Here is a 21,060-nt window from a genome sequence, read left to right as displayed (position 1 = left end):
CAGTCTCTAGAAACAAAAACAAGATTTTTCCATCGCCATTTCCCAGTAAACATCAATAATGCAACTTTGTTTTCAAGTTTTTCAGGGATTTTGATAACTTCCCTCTACTTTAAGGCCAAATAAGTTCCAACACAAGAAGAGTTTTTTATTTTTTGCCACTGAAAACCTGGCATTTTTACTTTGAGATAGCAATCTTATAGATCATATCTTTTCTTTATCTCTCTTAATTTGTTATATTGCTGATTTTGTTCCCTTGAATTATTTTTTAAATTGTTAACATAACTAGTTTGTTTCTGAACTGCATAAAATTAGTACCAACAGGTAACAAACAGGAAACTAGTACCATGTCGAATGAAATTGAAAATATTACTAATTATACGTCTGATTGAACATAACAAATTTCAAATTTTCACTGGTTCCGTTACCAATTTGAAAAGTTTCTCTTTCTCTCTTCCTAAAATTCGGTTTTTATCTGATTATTCTATTCACATGTATCACACAAGGCAGGGCTGAATTGAAGAGAAGAAAAAGTGTTTCTAGTCTCCAGAGAATTTGCGATCTATTGGAGTGCTTGGTGCAGAAAGTCTCAAGAAATTACAACGTATCAGAGTACAGCTTTGTTTTATCGTAAATATAATAGCGATTTTGGCAACAGATTGCAATTATTAATATATTTGATTAAAGTTTTTATTTAAATCTCCGCAAATTTTCGTTTTTGTTTGAAGGTACTCTTTACTTTGTATTTTTTATTTTTAATAATAACAGTAATTGTCTCATTTCATTCTTCATTCATTATCTCATAGCTCAACAAAAAAAAACTTGTTAGAAACTCTTTTAGGAAAAATTAAAATTAGCTCCGATGTATCGTACCCACACGGTTTATATTGACTACTTTACGGGAAACAGCAGTTAGTAATAATTTAATTATGCATCGCTGCAAAACCAATATTCAGATAACACTGAAATAAAATAAAATTAATGTGACTCTTTAAATCCGAAACGTACTCGACAAATAAATTTCCTTCCATAACCATTAAAGCAGTGAAATGTAATTTGGTAAGTGACTGATTTACGGGAAATTTTTGAAGCCATTACGGAAAGTAGTTCTCGTGTGTCGATAATAGAATCTTTTGTTCGTCAGAGTGCCGTTAAATCTTTTAAAAAGTCTCTTTGCAGAGCGAAAAGTCATTTTAATTTTCGCCGGGGCGTTTGTTACCTTCCAAGTGGCAGCAGCTCGTTGTGCAGTCGAATGAAAGAAGAAAAACAGCTTTTACGTTTTCGATTATGCTTAAAGCTGAAACTGAAAGTAATGAGGAAAAAGGTTGCCGTTTGGAAACAACAACACACGTTTGTACCTGGTGTCAAGTTTACAACTTGCCTGCTTGAATTACAAAGCAAATTAGCTAGCATAAAACCCCAGCTGAACAACACAGTTGAACTGTAAATATTATTTTATTTTGCCCTGGAGTTTTATTGTGCCCCAATCTGGTAGAGCGTAAAGTGTCAACAGCCAATGAAACCTGAACCTTTACTTTTACTTTCTGGAACATAAATTCTCCATTATCGAAATTTTCCATCCACGTCTCACCGGAACTTGTTCATATTTGTTGTTTGAGGATACATTTTTCTTCAATTCACTTGACTATATTATTATTAGACACTTTTTCTTTGAACTTCGAAAACCATTTCTGTTGCTGAACCATACGTAGGTGCTCTTCAAACATGTTTTTAATGGATCCATTTGATGGAAAAATATATGCTGTTAAGCTCACATTATTGCTATAGTGAGTATGATGTGCAGTATATTTGAATTGCTCGAATATTGAGGAGGTTTTCGATATGTATATTTTATTATTTTAAGTAATACATATATTGATAAGAAATTAAAAAATATATGAATTACATGATTTAATATGGCTAGTAAATAGGCCAGAACATAAACATGTTTCGTATTTTAAATATGAAGAATACAAAACATGGCTATTAAACCTATCATTTACTTCTGGCATGCTGCCAGAGACTATGAACTAAAACTCTTTTCATAAAATTAAACAGTTGAATAGTTCCTGGAGATATTAACAGAAGATTCGCAGCTTTAGACCGAGATACACTCATTTTATTACTTGATGGAACATTTACTTTTGTTAATGTCATCCTGCAGGTCTTTAACGCTTCGTCTCTTGCTGTTTATTTCAATCTGGTTTCGGATAGTATATTTCGTGGTTTTGTGGCACAAAATAACCAAAATATATTTCTTAAAATGCAGTAGAATTTTAGGCGATAAATTAAGTATTTTGCAAACATTATTTACAAAAAATTGACATTAAAATTGGACATTTATTCACGTATTTCTCATGGTGTTATGTTTAATTAAATTTCTTTATCAGATTTGTCACTATTATCTTCAAATTAGTCGCAATCCTTTGGTAGGTTGATTGACTTGAAAGGTGATTCTAAAGAAGGGTTATTCCATTTAAGGAGTTACTGGTGCTTACTTGGAAAAAACAGAAAAAAGAAGTTGTAAAAACAGTTTCAGTTATGCAGTAGTGATGAGAGAGGAATAATTCAATGCGGTTTTTGTTTCAGGATATCACCACACGACTCAACAGCCACCACGGATTACAGAACATCCTGTTGATACGACTGTAGCTAGACACGAACCAGCTACCCTTAACTGTCAAGCACAAGGCGAACCAGAACCTTCCATAGCATGGTAAAGACGAAATTGCAATAAACAACCACTAAAGTTAGCTATTGAATGAATGGTCGCACGTCCTTGCATTAGTTCTTGACAATGAGATCTGTGAGATGCACTTTTAAATTCTTATTGATTATTTACGCAATAGTCGATGTTTTGTCGCCATTGATATTTTTATATTTTTATAGATCTTGAATGCAAACGGCCACGATATTAGTTATTATTTACTGGTTCACGCTGGGCCCATCCCGTAATTATTTGCTGGCGTCTGAACGTAAGGTAATAATTACCTACCCATGTGTTCGCTAACTTCATATTTAACTACTTACCTACTTTTTGCAACGATTTTTTTTCGATTAATTTTTGTAATGGGTTTTCCAAATTAAATGTTTGCGGTTCGAGCAGAAATGATCGGAGGGCACTCCTTGGCGGAGGGCACTCGTTAGGTGTTAAGGTGCCTCATTGCCCGCATTACTCATCACAATAAAAGCGACATTCCTAAAGCTAAGAAATGCATGAAAATATAATCACGATAAATAATATTTTTATTCAAAAAATCGCCGTTCAACGTATTCATAATTCCTGAATAAAGAACTAATGAGGTGCGTTATACCTCAAAGGATTTGACCACGTTTGTATGTAATCACTTACTTTGAAAATATATTTTTTAATTTCCAGAATATATTAACAGTTGAAAATCGAATTCCAATTTTAGTTAGTTTGATAACCAAGTTTCCTTTAATTTGTAAAGTACCAATTCGACAATATCATTGTTCATGAATCGCTTGTAAAATAATTTTAATTGAATATTTATCAGGAAAATAAGTTATTTCCCATGTTATTATAAAATAAGTATTTTTGGTGGTAATAAATGCTCTACATTTTATAGAATATCTGAAAAACAACGTCGAATATCAAATAATAATTAGAGACGCCAGATTTCAGAAATCAATAGGAAAGAAGCGTGTTATTTTGAAAAAATTAAAAAGACGAATACAGGACAAATCGAAATTTCTAAGCCACCGAATGGTTCGCGTTAAAGACGCTTTTATTTATTGTCATTATTATTTATTGCGCCCCTAAAGAAGAGCGGATGAGTGGTTCAAAGTGGATGAGCAAAAACCCGAAAGGAAATTTAACTCCAACTCTTTCTATAGCCGAAACCACGTGATTGAAGAAAAAGTGTATGCCATCAATGGGAATTAATTTAGCGTGATGCACCGAATCACGCTGTATAGGCATTAGTGAGTTTCAAATATAAGGGACACTAAAAACCGAATTAGCATTTAGCAAGTCACAACTACAATTGCAAAAATAAATAGACCTAAAGATCAAAATGTAATGAACACACGAGTAACACAAAAAAGTATAAACGGTTTTCTTTAATAAAAAATTGTCACAGGCAGAGAAGTGAGACAGTGAGCGAAATTCGAACAAAATAAACTTTAACAATATCAGAGCTGTCCAAGGTTACTGATATAAGCAAGTAGATATTTCGAGATGTTAATCTGATACACTCTCAAAACCGGTTTCAAACCTATTAGCTCTCATCAGGCGGGTATAGCCTGATAACAACACTACCAAAATCTGTAACATAGTTTGCTCATGTATTTTATAGCAACAATTTTATAGTATTAGTTGCATGTTGCCCATATTATATTTTTAGTTGCAGGTTCAGATTTAAATAGTTTTCTGTTCGGGAACTTAAAAGTGAAGTTTTCAGTTTTTCCTAATTTGTACGAGCCTTTTGACCTAAATGCAAACAAACATATTTAATTAATTGATCTTTCAGGTACAAAGATGGTTCGCCACTACGCACAACGAAACAGGATTCCCGATCTCATCGAGTGGTTCTGCCAGCTGGAAATCTATTTTTTCTCAAAGTTGTTCAGAGCCGAAAGGAGTCAGATGCCGGAGTTTATTGGTGTGAGGCTAGCAACGCCCTAGGAAAAGTGAGAAGTAGGAATGCTACCTTAACAGTTGCATGTAAGTAATTTTGCTGCTAATAACATTTTCGATTTTATCCTCATTTCCAAAAACTAATTTAAGAGCTTAATGAGAACAGTAAATAGAAGTTCTTAAATGCAGGAATCTAAATTAAGATTTCACAAAAACATATCCTTGACTTAATTGAAGTTGAAAACATCCAGTTTGGGGATATTTAGTTCTGGAACTTTTCCACTATAATAGAATTGAAAGCAAAAAGAAAGCTCGACTTTTCTGTTCTAAGGACCAGTCGAAGTTTTCTTATTTGTTCATAGCGAAAAACTTGTTAGGACTTAAAATTCTCGCTTGGAGCTCAGCGACAGAAAATAAATTAATAGTAATTGTTATGTTTCTAGCCAAAAAATCAGTTTCACTTAACTTTTATATTAAATGATAAACTTTTCTTATCAACAGAAAAAACGTCACTACCTAACTGAGTAAGTTTGGCCAAATTACATTTGCCCTCATGACAATGGGCTTGGCTTAGTACGTTAAAGGGTATATTTTCCCTAACAAGCTTCCGTTTTTGCTGTAATCCTCTTTTTCTGTTTTGGAATTTACACAAACTGTGTAGAACTGCTAAAACTTTAGTTGCAATTGAAAAAGCAAAGGAGGAGTCTAATGGTAATGCTGATTGTGGGCCATACCCTTTTATTGTTATAGCTTTTTATGGGAGTTGAATAAAACGTTCTTAAGTAAGGCACTTGAGGAAGTTTAATGTGTAAAAAAATATAAAAAGAGGTGACCTGAATTTCTCCAAAACAAAAACCCCATGGTTTAATTGCCATGTTCTGTAAATTAATGCATGATTAATGTTCATAATTTATGAATATTAAGAAGAAGTTTTGAGAAGGAATCTAATGACTGTAAGCTTCCAGTTTGGTTTTGGGTAGGAAATGTAATCCAAATACTTTACATTTTTTATATCCTTTGTTAAATTCGGTTTCCTTTGTTAAGAATAACACAAATTGCGATCCGAACCTTAGTTTAATTATGTCAGCGCTCTTTTTACGTTTCAATTGATTCGAAATCGTTATAGATGCGAACTTGATGTAACAAAAGGTTTAATTTGAAATTTCCTGTTTTGCAGCTCCGAATAAATACCTAAATCTCCATCCACAGGGGATTCAATGGGGGTTTAATGGAGTTTTTATTGCTCTTGTTGTTTTAGGGAAAGTTTAAAAGCGTTTGTTTTTCGATTTAGATACGAGTTACATTCTAAATTACCTCCGCATTTAAAATCCTTTTGTTCTTTCTGTCATTTTATCATTCATATTGTACAACTAATCTAATAATCACAATTCATTTTGTATGTGATTATTATTTTTATTTAATGTAATCGCATTGTAGATAATTGCTCTAGTAAAAGCTATGAAATGTTTAAAAAGTATTTAATACTGAAACAAAACTTAATGAAAAAACGTAAGTAACAATGACATTCCTTAACTATTACATGGTGACTTTTAATAGTTTCGTTCCCTTTTTGCCGTGTATGCAAATGACGCCCAAATGCAAACGTACGAATGCGCCATTTTACTGTACTTACCCAAAATGTCCATTCTTTTTATAAGATTTTTGATATATTTGTTCCTAATTACAATCAACATTATCTTCATATTTTACATGTTGAAAGTGGGACTGTAGGAATTGAAATTGAAATTCAACAATGTGTTTACGTTTTAAAAGCCGCTTAAGGAGTTCTTGAGATGTTGAGACTAGTTAAGAACTTGCATAGCTCTTACATGTATTATATTCTATCATTGTTTAGACTTAATAGCCTTTAGTATTAAACGAGTGTAAATATTGGCCAACTGGTTAACCTAATATTTAACATACACGAGAATAGGTTTGAGTGCTAATTAGCAAATTTATTTGAAGACTATTTATATGTTGTTTCTACTAACTTCATGAAATTACATGATTTGCATTTTAATGCAGAGATTAATTATTTAAGAGATTTTTTTAATTTTTTACTATTTCTCGCGCTGACAATGCAGGGGTAAATTATAAATTGTTTAAATGGTTTTGCTATGGGATGTTCCGAAGAAATTAAAATGCATTAAATCAATTTTGCAGGCTCGACCTAATAGTTCTGCATTATGTTGATAAACAAAAATTGTCTTAACCAAAAGAGCCTAAACCTTTACCGCTTGTAAAGCAACATAGCATGATATATGGAACCTAAATACATTTTTTTAAACGCCTTGACAAAGCTAAAATGTTACAGTCAGATCTTAATGCGCCTTTATTGTGCCTTTAAAATACTCGAATTATGAAAATATTGTGTTATTGTCAGAGGTAATTATCATCAAGGTAATTATCATTCAATTAACAGCTGCTCTGAAAAATTATGATGATGTTAGTTCAAACCAGCCTCTCAAGTTTTTTAGTCAATATGTTGTTCTTCCTTCTCTTATTACATGTCCAAAATATCCCAGTTTTCTCATTTTTACAGCGTTAATCACTTTCTCATCCGCTTGAATTCTTCGACGCAGTTCCACATTTGTAACTCTTTTAGTCCATAATATATTATTAATATACCCCAACAACACCATCTTGCGAACGCTACAAGTTTGTCCATTTCAAAATGTTTTCAAGTCCATACCTCTGATCCATAGATTAGAGCTCAAAATACGTGGCATCTTTGATGATTAACTCTGATCCATAGAGATAGTTTTGAAGCATTTTTGCAGATTTTGATATTCCTGACCATTTGAACCTATTTTTTGACGTTTTGCTAAAAACCTAGAAAGAGTTTCAATATGTTTGATTTTTAAAAAAGCTTATTATCGTTTTTTGATTTATCCTGAAATTTGGGCTTTTTGTTTTTAGAATCCTTGTTGCCTTGATGTTTTATTAAACCGAACTAATTACTTGCATTTGCATTTTAATCTCCTTCTCTTCCTTTTTTGAGCGTCTTAATCCTGGCTTTGATTTCCTTCCAAAATGTTTTTAATTTACTGCAGATGTTTCAACTTGAACTGTTCTTATGCTATGTACATTTTTGGTGTTTTACTCCAGCGAATGCACATATTTATTATTTCTGTGCAACAGGGTTGAATAAAAAGTTTGTTCTGCAATTTGCAACCACGTTCTGGAGGTATTTGGGGTATCAGTCATTTTTTCTATATTAAGATATTTTATTAAGTTGGATTTATCGTGATTGTCTGCCTATGTTCAGATATTTTTATTAAATTATACTTGGTCGATCTCAATTAGCTATCGAACACCTCGCTCCATTTATGAAATTTATTATTTATCATTGCGTGACTACAAACTACGAACTTCTATTCGTGGAGGCAAATACAATCAGCAAAGGCCTGACAGGGTTCACTGGAGTCCCGATAAAAGCTATCCAAGTCAAGCTAATATACTAATTAAATATAGTAAAAATTGAATTTGATACATTAAGATAAAAAGCGGCCAGATGTATTAAGGACGGGCCATACAGACGAATGCGCGAATTTTGAAATATGTAAATCCGATAATAGCATTTCATAAATTATCCATTTCATTAACGTCAAAGCGTTGGAGTTTTGGGGATTTTCTTCCATAAAGTAATCTAAACCATCATTATCCGATCAGCATAAATTTATCATGAATTCCAATAAAATATTGGCTCCTTATAAAGGAAACACCTCTCAAGCTTCATCAAATAAAAATCAAGCACCCTTAAAATAGGTTCACATTTTTCCTTAATTTTTCGTTTCCGATTTTTCGTAAAGACCAAATTCGCCGTCACCGAAACGAATATCTTCCTACGATCGTCCAGACGTGATACTCCAGAAAATGACATCCATGAAAAACTTGAAACTCTTATTTTCCAGTCGCTTGCTTCCTGTCTCGTCTTTTCTAACAGTTTTGATGTCTCTTTTGTGTGTTGTGTTTAGAAATTGGAGTTCTTTTGTTTGCAGTTAGTTCATGCATTTGTGTGGGTGTTTTGCTGTAGGACAAAAATGATTATAAATCATTAGTCTTAATTTGATTGTTTGTTTAGAGGTTTCGGAACTGACTGAAATGAAGTAAATTAATTTATTTTGACGAATAAGGTTTTTTGACTTATAAGAGATGATACTTTGAAAATTAGATTTCAATGACAATATTGAAAAAATCTTCTCTAAGAAGAATGGAGGACGAATGTACATTAATGCCAATGTGAAGTGGAATAAAATATTGAAGTATTATCCGCTGTATATTTTATACAATTTAGTATTAAGCGAAACTAAGAAAAAAGCATTAGGCACCCTCTGAATTTCTAACCAGTTCCTGCCTGAGTGCACTTTTAATTTGATGCTTGACTACTTCCTCTTTTTGTTAAAGAACGAAAAATCCTTTGATGTTCTGAACAGATTGCAATGGATGTTGCGCTCTTTTGTGATATTTTCGGAAAGTTTATTGTACATTTTAAGTCAATATCAAACTTTTATTCAAAAAATATTTTGGTTTATGAAATACTATATTACATAATGAGTGAATAATGACACCAAACTTTTTATTGGAAATACAAGCCGCGTGCAAGTAGTTTAATTTCACACGGGTTGCTTTCTTTAATTGAGAGATTGGATGGAGAGATGGATTTATTTTTGTAATTTAGAACTTCCTATTTTTTAAATGAGCTTAGAGAAACCTTTTAAGCTCATTGAAAGTGAAACTGTTAAAAATATGAATTTGTTCATTGTCAGTTAAGGGCTCCCTCCTCAAGTAGTAGCTACATGAGCTATATCGAAAGAATTATTCTTCATTCTTCATTTCTGAATCCGAAACATATTTTCTTTGTTAGCATTTTGGTTATAATTATATCATATATTATTATAATAACTCTCAATAAATTGTCGGGTGATTTTTATTGTTGTTCTAAATGCTGCCCAAGGCTTCTGATGGCATGAAAATCAATAAAAAGTTGTTTTCGCCTGGATGTGTTGTAGAGGAGTGTTTATAGTTTAAATATTCTTTTCTAGTGTAATTGTAGACATATTAGGCTTTTATCTACTTGTGAGAAAATGTAAAGCCGGGAATTATACGATCAAGTAGAAAAGGTATTCAAATGACGTAGGTATTTTGGATTAACTTAAGTTTTTTAGGTCGTGGTGATTTACAATCGGAAGTAATTCGAAAATATACAAGTATTCCACATTTTCCAATGAGCCTGTAAGTTCTAAAATTTAAAAGTTATATGATGTCTTTTAGCATCCTAATCTAAATCTTAATTAACCTGTTAATTTAAACTTTCCCTGGAAAGGATCAATAGTACGGAAACAAATATTTGCCTGCAGATTATTGAGGCAAAACCTCCTTTACATGTGCGAAAATAACCCGGTAATTTATTCTGTGGTTTAGTATATCTAAATAGCTCAGTTTTAGTGGACATTAAGGGTTAAATAATTTGTTCACTGCTTCTTAAACGTACACCTACACCTTCTTCATAAGCATCATTTTGCACTTTTTATCTATTTTCTCCAATTTCGTTATTATCAAGGATCAATCAAAGATCTGATTTAGTACTTGCACTGTAACGGTCATCAATAAATATTCTAACTGGCTTAGAACATTATGGTGTATTTTTTTTTCAATCGTTGTAGATGAAGGTTTTTCCGAGTCAATGATAAATTATTTCCTTTTTAGCGTGCTGTTATTGTCACTGACTGTTCCAATCGATACGTGATATAATTAATGACCAGACAGGAAATAATGATCGCCCTTATTTAAATAATTTACTTTGCGGTTGATTTACTTTGGTTGTAATGACCAACAATTTAGGGAATGCTTTGTAATTATTTTTCGATTAATTTTTACATTTCAGTTCTCAAACGCCGAGTAAAGTTTTGTTATTATATTGGAAGTCATATCATGTTTTATGGCATTTCTACTTCCGTGACACGAAAATTGCCGTAGAAAAAAAACCAGTTAATGGTGGTATGTTTGTCTGAAAAGTTCATTGTGAACTATTGTGTGGGAAGGGGCATTTATTTACAAAGAAAGAACTGCATATGGAGAAGCGTGTTTTGTTCCGGGGCATTAATTTATTTACTTAGTACATTAGAAGGAACATTATTTTTCACATTTATATAAACTTCAGGGGTTTCATTTCTCTTAAATAATGATTTATTCTATTGGTGTGTAGAGTGTTACGTTTCCAAGCTAATAACTACGGCAACGATATCTATATAAAGGTAAGTTAGAATCTAAATCGAAATATAATATCGCCCCTTGGAGTTATTAGAAGCGATGATGCAGCACTTTTTAACGATATCAATTACATAAAAAATACTTTTTAATACAAAAGCACTTCAGTTAAAATAATCCTTATGAAACCGTTTTCCCAATTGTTTTGTTTTCGAGATGCAAGGGGGCAAATAAAGTTTAATATTTTTGTTTCTGTCATTTTCGACAGTCTCCCGATCTTCTCAAAGTCTTTTTGTGTGAGAATTTCCAAAAACTATGCTTTTAATGAATCTTGCGAACCGGTAAAATTTTTGGTTTATTAACATAAAGACAGTAAAGACCGTTAATACAATTCTTGACAGTTTCGGAAGAGAGTACGGATTTAAAAAAAATTTAAGTTTCAAAAATAATAGACCTGAGGAAGTGCCTTGAGAGTGGCCTTTAAATTATTTTTATATTTATGTTTTGATAGTTTTTCTATATTATTCATATGTTATACATTGAGAGATTTCTGGTTTAATACATACCTAACAGGTAAATTCTAGAAATCGCGTCCCATACTGTTCTCCTGCTGATAGAGCATTAAAAGATTGAAAATATATAGTTAAAGTTTAGCAATTCTGCTTTTTCATATTTCAACTTTTTGTTCACCAGATTCAGCCTGCTCCGCAATGTTAAAACCCATGCAAATACTCGAACCCTTTTTAATATTGCGTCTCTTAGGTTGCGTTATGCTTTGGATAATAAATTTTTTGTAAGAGTCGCTTTTTCACATTATCCAGCTGATTAATGATACATCGGTAGCCAAAATAAACGAACTGGCTTTTGGGCTAGTTTTTAATTAGCGAAACAATTATTGTAACTCGAATGAAATTAAAGTCCGCATTTGTAAAATTGAAACTGAATCTCTTATTTTGTGTTTGCCCATTTAATTAATATAGATATTTTATTATGTGATGGACGGGATTCAAAGCCGGGAATAAAATAAACGAGAAGAGATAATAATTGCATGGCGGTTTTAACGAGGCAGGATTTAATACCTAAAATGTAGACTATTTAATTAAACAAAATTTTAATTGGTATTGAGGTTGGGGGTAATTTGCAATAGATAATTTCTCGTATAATAGGAATTGGTGTGAGCTGAAAGTCCCTAGCTATTGTATTTTTTTCACTTCATTTCCCAGAAAAATCAGCTAATTAAAGTGCGCGGATCAAAATACTCCCGATTCTATCGAGTTCTGTATAGAAATATTTCATGCTTTTAAGAATGTAATTTTTATTTAAATACAAGGTTGTCTTGTTGCGAAAAAGTTAGTGTTGAATGTAGAGATTTTTTCGATTTCAGTTATGATTTAAACATGTCGAACCTAAATATAAACTTTTGGTACAGTTGTCACACGTTTTTAATCTGAAACACCCAAATTGCTCAAAAATTAGTTTCTATGGCATTCAAAATAAAGATGAAAATCAAATAAGGCTARGGCTAAATAAGGATATAAAATCTGGTAGCAAAATAGATTCTTACTGCTGCTTTTTTTTTACTGGCCAGAGAACAGTTTCTTCTTAATAATTCARCAACAGCATAAAGGGCAGTGGAGCTTACATGAAGCTATAATCAGTTATTTTTGGCATATGTATTTTTTTAATATTAGCTAAATTGTAAACTCATTGGTCGAAGAACTAGATGGTAAAATTAAAATGTATGGYAGTAGTAAACAGTAACCGTTAACTAAAAATAGCGGTGTGAGTTCTCAATATTATCCCCATATATGGCAGCCAAATTGATCCTGCATTAATTTATTAATATAATTTAGGAAGCTAGAAATTAAAAGCATGCTAAAAGCTCATAAATCGTTTTCCAATAATCGAATTCCAATAATGTTTCCACCAAAACCTCGCATAGTAGTAGCTCAAAACCACCCCTCCCAGTAAATCTACACATAATACCTCATCGCCAAATAATCCAGGGAAGCTAAAATTTACGGCTTTCCTAATAATAACCGTCTCTTCTCGATTTTCTCAGAGTTAGCTTCTAATAATTCAATATTATAACCGTTTGGGGAGACATTTTACAGTCTGCTCTGCTTATCTTTAAGCGAAATTTAGCAGGAATTTTATAATAAACGCATAATTTTCAGATGGTAACTTTTCTGAGGGTTCTATTGAAGGTTTTATGAGGGTCGACGGGCTACGTAAGATGTTCAAAATTCATGGGCGAACCCTGAAATAAGTAGAAAAAATGTAAATTTATCATTTCGTTAGTGAATTTTGTCTGTTTCTCAATGATATTTAAATTATAACAGCAAACCGAAGCGAATAACAAAACGAAATAAAAATGCTTGCAAATAAGCATGCAAACAATATAACTGACAGCTCTAAGCCAGAAATGTGAATCGATCATTATTAAGTTGACTATTTCTGAAAACGGTCCCTGTAATTGTATTTACGACATAAATTGTTCGTTTTCCTGAGCTAAACAGTTAAACCGCTTAGTTATTTAGAGAGACCCTTATATCATTTTCATTAGCTGCTGAAGTGCACAGCGCACAGATAGAAATGTGTACTGCTTCTTTGATAAATTAGTGTGTACTTGAAATGTCTCCCCTCAAGCTTTCGCTTATTTGCCAAAATAGACCCAATGTTTATATAAACTGCGTAAAAGCCTAGAGAAAATTGCTTAATTATTGATTAGACTTGCAAAGGATATTAATTATTTGTAATCAAAGTGATAAATACGGTCTAGGGTTGTAGGTTGAATTACACTTCTCTAAGTTGAAAAAGCATGTTGGTTGTAGCGGAATTTATTCACAGAAAGTATAAAGTCACGTCAGAACAGTAGTTTTCATTACTTGCAAGTGCTCGGATCGGAAGGCACCGATTTATAATGACGGATGGACGCTAGGAAAATGTTGCCCTAAATCAACTTTTACTTAACGAACTTTCTACAAAAGTTCAGGATCAAGAAAAATATTTCTGAAGCTTTTTAATGGTTTGCCACAACTTTTAGTTCTCATTCCTGTAAATGAAACTCAACTTAGGAGACTTCTCACTTTCTCAGTCGAATCACTTGAAAAGCTATCATGTAGAATACATCTCATCTTGCGCTACATAGGGTCCAAGGCAATGTTTTACAATATCGATATATTTTCGATATTGTAAAACATTAAAATTTTTGTCAAAGTGTGAAATTGTAACCATTTTTAACTTTGCAAAATTTGTATGGTAGCTGAAATATTTGTTAATTCAATAGTTATTTGGGTATCTCGATCTTTGCAAATTTTATTCTGCAATTGCTGCTGGTATGCACCATGGAACCTACATATTTACCAATTGCTCTCTATTGTAAATACTTAGAGCACAATATCAGCTTTTATTTAAGTTGCTCCCACTGACCCTCTTCGTATACTCAAAAAATTTTGATGGTTGTTAATTTCAGTTTTAGAATGATAGAGAATACTGATAACAATGTACGTTCTGTTAAAGTTTGAAATCGAAGTTCGTAAGCGCAATAATATAAAAATTCCATAAATTATGCTCAATGAAACACTAATACACTTATTTCGATTTATCCACATTCAATGTTTTTTATTTATTCATACTTCGTAGTTTTGACTTTTTAAAGCCATCTTGATTAACAAATGTTGGCCACATTTTCCTTTCAGTTCACACTAGCTACCAATCCTTAATACTCTTTTACCAAACCCCATTTGTTCAAATATTTACTTACTTTATTCTCCTCTGTCTTATTGCATATGAAGATTATTGTCCTTACGCGTAATTAACTTTTATTTATATTTGTACTCTCCACTGTCCCTGTATGTGCTATGTTTTGCATTGTTTTTCAATTGTTGATTATCTTTAATGTGCTACATTTTGTAGTATATTGTTTATAGCATTCGCTTTGCCCATAAAATGTGTTTACATTTTTGTGTGGCAATAAAGCAAATGTTGGATTTGTAATTGGTTCGCATATGCTGACTTTCTTTCTTAACAATTGTCAGTACTTTTATACTGTAATCAATAAGACTTTTTGCTTTATCATTTCCAACTCCAGCAGACGGGCCAATTTTTAGCACAAATTTGTTAAGCTTCTTTTAGAATTCTCCCAACCTGTTTACTGACCCACAAGTTCAATAAATAAGCGTCTACCTCAAATCAAAACTCAGTTCTACAGCAGTAGAACCTTAATCTAATGACCAAAATCAATTTGTTATTGTTTGTAAACATTTACAAATGTCTTCGAAATATTTTCCGGTTTAATTCTATTCCGACTTGCGTGTCTTTGTCTTGATTTGATTGATTTTACAGCTTCGAGGTATTTATATTGACTCTCTCAAGCTGTTTCCATCCTAGTGGAAGTTGTATGCTGTCGCTAGCAGTTTTTGAGATAACCCTGTATTTGGTTTCTTCTATGTTGATTGTTGGACTCGTTTATCTGAGTCGTTTGTGAATACTTTTCAAAAGCTTATATAGGTTTCTAGGTAAATTGTTAGATTTATATTAGAGAGAAAATATTGTGCATTTGCTGAGACGTGTTTTCGGGATTCCTATCGATTTAATTGAGAACGTTTTATTATTTCTTCAGTTTGCCTCGTTTCCCAATAGAAATGTTTCAAAAGGACTGTTATCTACTTCAAAGTTAGCGTTACTGGACACTTTCTGGCACTCTACAATTCTAAAATTGATTGACTAATGTATTGCATACATATTTATTGTGAAATGTGTAGTTTTTAGTGTATATTGAATTGTTTCCGAACGTACATTTTTAACCTTTTTACTACTTTTGCCATGATTAATGTTGAAAAATTATCGTCGACTGCCAGAAAATGAGAAGCCATGCATTGCGTCCATGTCACAAGGCTTAAGAAGCTGACACTCACGATAATGGATTAAAAATACAGTGGAGAACCAGACGCATCAATTAGTCTTAGTGAGCAGCAAAATATAGAATTTTTAAACACCACAGCAAAAATTATAATTATGTATCACTGCGGTCAGATTGGTCAACTGATAACCATAATAATATCAATTAAAAAGAAAACGTTTCAATATCAAATAATTTCGCCCCTCAATTACTAAGTGAATATCCGCTCCTTCTGATCACAATTTTCCTCCTTCCTTTGGATGTGAACGGTTCAGCCCTTTAGGCTTCATAAGATGAAACGACAATACTGAGAATGTTTGCCCTGCGTATTTATATTTATTCAGAAAACCCGAAGATGGTCTACATTTATTTATTCGAAAAGTTTATTAAATACATTTTCCATTCGAAAGAGTATATACAATTTGTATTTTTAAGATCAGACTGAAGGTTTATGATTTGGGTTTTGATATTCCGCATAATTCAGTTTATTTAGGTCGATTTGAATAAACTATTTCTATAAAACGACTGGAGCCAGTTTTGTATTTGAATACAATTTCAGTGAAAACGGAACACCATCGACTGCAAAATTTTGATAATAAATTAAACCGCCATTAAGCAAATATTGGACTTGGCGACTAATTATAACGGAAAATATTTCAGTTTAAGCGTATAGTAAAACTTTTTAATAAATTTGGAAACCTTTGCAATTAAAGCTTAAATGTAGTTATTAGATCCCTAATACATTACTTATTTAAATAATTAATGTAGTGGGCGAGCAAAAATATCGCATAGAGTTTCTCGTGTTTTAAGGGAACCGGTGTAGATCAGGAATTTACTACACGAAATCATTGAATATAATATCGAAAAATTTCGAAGAACTTCCAGGTCTTAACAGCCAGTAAGTGCCACAGCTACCATTAAATTAAAAATTCCTGCAAGCACTTTTAGGAAAGAAAATAGAGCCTCGAGCTTCAATTGCTCAAAATTAAACGGCATTAGATAATTCAAATCAAATCAAAAATGCCTACATATACAGGGTGATCAAAATTGGCGTTATTCCTTTTAATCGTACGAGAACAATATTGATTTTTTTTCCGATAATTTCTAGAAGATATTAAGAGTTGAAAATCGAATTTCAACTTTGTTATTAAGCATTATTTTAAAAGTGTTCCATGTTTAATCGGAAGCATATTAGAATTCCTAAGCATTCCGAAAGAAAAATTTCTATCTTTGCTTTAAATTACGAAAACTTTTGATATTAAAAAAGTTCTCTTCTACAATTTTTTGATGAAAAGTCAAAGCTGCAATGATGTTTTTTGTCATTAACAGATAGTTAAAGGTGGATACCCCTTGTCAATAATAACAATAATTTGTCAAACTTTGACTTACTTTGAATTTTCTTTCACGAATTTGCGGATATGCGATTAGTTCAGGGGAAATGCTACAGTAACATAGCAGAAGCTGAATGAACTCACACCAACAAAGGGCGAGGAGAGTGGTGGAAGATAGTAAACGACAAGAGATATTCGGGTTGCAGACACAGAGGAACAAGTATTGGACATAATTGCAGAAGAGCCTTTCAGGGGCACTTAGAACTTTGCACAACAACTGACACTTTCCCAGGCACCAAATAAATACCAGCGACATTCCTACCACGTATGTAAGATCACATTAAACCAATGGATTACTGAACACCGGTATACATTGAGCAAGAGTTAATTAACCGAATACACAGGCACTTGTTCGGAGTTACAGACTCAAATGTATGTTTTTGTACTTTGTAAACAAATTAACAGTTCGAAGTTATGAGTTTCGAAATAGGTTCTGTCATTCAACGATTCCTGTTGAATTTACTGTTTATCCTTGTCTGTATTATTGTCACTTTCTGTATAATTCCATGATTACCGGATTTTTGAATAATTACGAAGCAACAGGTATTTTACGTGAGATTCAGTCTGTTTTGAAAGTAGTACACAAATACATGAATAACTTTTTTAGTTCCTACAAAGTTAAACTTTAGAGCTACTGTTAAAAGCTAACTATGGCAAAGGCCAAGGTTTCGAATTTCTAACATTTTCCAGGAAAATTCAATATTCAGGACTCTCACGATACACGACACAAATAGGTTGCCAAGCGAGGCATCTTTTCATGCTGACAGACATTTTGAAAGGTTTCGTGTTCAACCGCGTATAGACGGGGCTTAGTTATAAGTTATAAGGGCGAAATAGTTTCAGGGTTTCTTTTTAGAGCTCAGAGCCGACAAAAATCGATAAGCATTTGCAAATTGTTAAATATATATTGCTGAAAATATAAATCAGTGGATCAGTTAGAAACTATGAATAAATACAGTCTCATAAAAAACTCGAATCGAAACCTCAAGATGGAAGCCCTATTTCGGCACGGAGCAGAAAAAAATTAATGCGCAGAAATTGAATATATGAATAAGCTTGTTGCCTGTGGTTTTTAGTTTGCTTGTGTCTATTGAAATTCAGAGTCGGTTTTTATTCCAGCCGTCTGGCAAATTTTGAGATTTACTTGACTGATAGCGGAACAAGCGGTTTTGAGTATGTTAACTAGCCCACTTTACATTACAAACCATATAAAATAAATGTTTTTACTAATTGTATGTGTTCAGGTAGCGACGACCTAAAACTTTGATCAAACAGATTATACGTCTCTTGAATAGTGCTTTGCTGTCTTCTCGTTAAAATGGGGCTCGTTAAAATCACTAAATTGTTTCTTAACGAGAAAGTYGCGCACTTGCCGAGCAAAAGGTATGTTTTTTGTCTATTTCCAAATCTCTCCATTTTCAAAGCAGATCGAACATTGAAGGTTTTAATCAAGATGATTTAAATGAACGAAACAAATTTCTTTGTATTCCATCTTAAAAGCTATGATTCGCTTTTTAATTGAGATACACATATTTCTCTTCTGTAAGTAGTCCTTTGTACAATATATTCCATGGTTTACTTGGCTTTTGGGTCTTATTTGACAAATCAAAAATAGGCTTAATTAGCAAGTAAGACCCTGGATTAATCCCTACGACTCCTGGCACTTAATTGCTACGGTTCTGTATGAAATTACTCTCCAAGAACAAAAATTATGGTAATTTGTCAAGTGAGTCTATACCAATCCATACCCCTGAAAAAACTGTTTACYTCATGAAAAAATTTTAATTTAAAACCGGAACTTTCTGCTTTCCGTTCGGTGTAATCGCCAAATCATATGTTCGACTTGAAATTACTGGAAAATAMTAAATATTTTGGATAAGAATATAGTGCATTACGTCCATAACATGTAACAACAAATGTAAAATGTTCCTGATTTGTTAGTTCTAGAAGAACTATTTTCGGGGTAAATACATTTTTTTTCGGATTACCTGCGAGACTTATGAGATGTATGATAGAAATAGCAAACGGCAAAGATCTTCAAATCTCTGAAACTGCTTTTCGAAATTGATGAACTGTTTGTACAAATGTACAAACTAATGCTGTATGTCTCGTATAGATGCTCTTTTTGTACTTTAAACCTACACTTTTTTGTCTCTTTAATAAAATGTAAATATCGATGGCAGTCACTTAATCTGATGACCCTTTGTGTTAATCAGCGCTGTCACGTTCCCTTCGATTATACTATTATCTGATAGGCTCGCAAGCAGAGCTTCTTCGATCAAATTAACCTCAAGGATTGTGACTAAATGAGGTCAAAGGTTAAGATATTCCGAACAAAAGAGATTCTCCTGGGCAGGCAAATTCCAATTTAATCCAAACGGGCCTTTGGGCATTTTCGTCTTCAAGGTCCGCCCAAACATTTACTCTCGGTCTACCCCAGTGTTGATGTTTACTGATCCCAACCGAAAACACTCAATACGAAGGATTTAAGCTAAATAGAGTAAATATGGCTAAACCCCCATAGCCCGCCTAGTCAGGATAAACATGTCTTCATCACGTAGGAAAACAAAGGTATCCGAGTGAGGCTAAATATGGAAGAAAAATGGCAAACGGTTGCGCAAATATTTTGACGGACATTCAGACAATTGAGGAGATGATATCCGACTCACTGCTGATATATGCGGTTACTCGAATGAACTACTATTCTGCTTTATGGMAAATCGGAATTGAATGCCCAGTTGTTCCCATGTTTTGGTCCAGAAAGCGTAATTTAAATATCASACMCTTAGGTGCAAGATTATGCCAACAGTTCATGTTTTCCGTTCCATTTTTGCTAATTATCAGGCACTTGGGTGCAAAGATTAKGCCAAAATTTCATRTTTTCCGTCCCGTTTTTTGMTCATTTCTCGGAAGCAAAATGAGCCAGGACGCTCAWTTTTACACCATYGCAGAGAGAAATAAATGGCYTTTTTAGACCGTGACCATCGATAAGGAAATGATGGCAGTTTTCTCAKAAAAATCTTGATTTYAAGAAGTTTGAGATTTGCGTTTTTTTTTTAGTTGCAAAATCGACTCAAAAATGACGCTCATTCCAAAAGCTTAGAGGCAAACTKTTACAATGGTAACATTATTGAATCATATTTTTTCTATAGTTAACTCGCAATCGATATTCCTTGCAACTAGGTCTAKGTACGACCTCAGTATGTTATGCGTTCCCACCGTGCATTAGCTAACTAATTATTAGTATTTTTCTGATAATAAATTGTCAATAGATAAAGCGCCATRCAAATTGCAATAAAAAATGTTCAAATGCGAGTTAGTGACAATTAGGCAGAAACAGCTGATGAAAAACACATATTTTCGAAGTAACTCACGACTATATGTATAACTTCCAAATCAAAATTAATTCCTGGGTTTCAGTCATTTATTGTCTCTATTTATCAATTAAAATACGTTTCGGTGTATTTTTYCCCCATCATCAGTTTTTCTAAAATAACAGATAGTTAAAAAAAATTCATTAATTTAAAAAACAACCACCGTTCGTCAACAGCCTCATCATATCACACATTAAAATACATCACAATTGCAATACTTTAAAACATTCTAAAATTAATTAGTCCTAACAGGTGATTAGTCAGGACAATCAAATCTGGGAAGAGACTAGAATTCTTCGTTCAGATACTTAAATATTTTTACTTACATAGGTAGCGTTGTTGCTACTTTAAGCCTTGGCATACATTTGGAGTATTACTTTTGTCCATTTTGGACACAATGCGAATAAAATACTGTTTATATTGATTTCTTTTACTTTCAGCTATTTTTCTTTGTATTCAGAGTATCAATTATACGCTCCAATAAAATATAAAAAAAGTGTAATAACGGCATTTACAGATAGAGCCATTAAGTTGTCACAATTGGGAGTATAGAACAAAAAATCTTGGAAAAACATATTATTAATA

At 32.6% G+C, this 21,060-nt stretch overlaps 1 protein-coding gene across 1 annotated transcript in view; it reads left to right on the top strand.

Annotated features, from left to right (window-relative positions):
• LOC109544564 (roundabout homolog 2) overlaps positions 1-21,060 on the top strand; it is a 226,804-nt gene that overhangs the window by 165,831 nt on the left and 39,913 nt on the right. Inside the window, exons 2-3 of the mRNA XM_019914838.2 lie at positions 2,587-2,713; positions 4,491-4,684. Of these exons, the coding sequence (XP_019770397.2) occupies positions 2,587-2,713; positions 4,491-4,684 (321 nt within the window). The remainder of the gene's footprint in view (positions 1-2,586; positions 2,714-4,490; positions 4,685-21,060) is intronic.

This window comes from Dendroctonus ponderosae, unplaced genomic scaffold (assembly GCF_020466585.1).
Source record: "Dendroctonus ponderosae isolate FM_Combo_2020 unplaced genomic scaffold, Dpon_F_20191213v2 Dpon_F_20191213_2, whole genome shotgun sequence".
In the NCBI taxonomy this organism is placed as follows: domain Eukaryota; kingdom Metazoa; phylum Arthropoda; class Insecta; order Coleoptera; family Curculionidae; genus Dendroctonus; species Dendroctonus ponderosae.
This window is presented reverse-complemented; position numbering and strand designations above follow the sequence as displayed.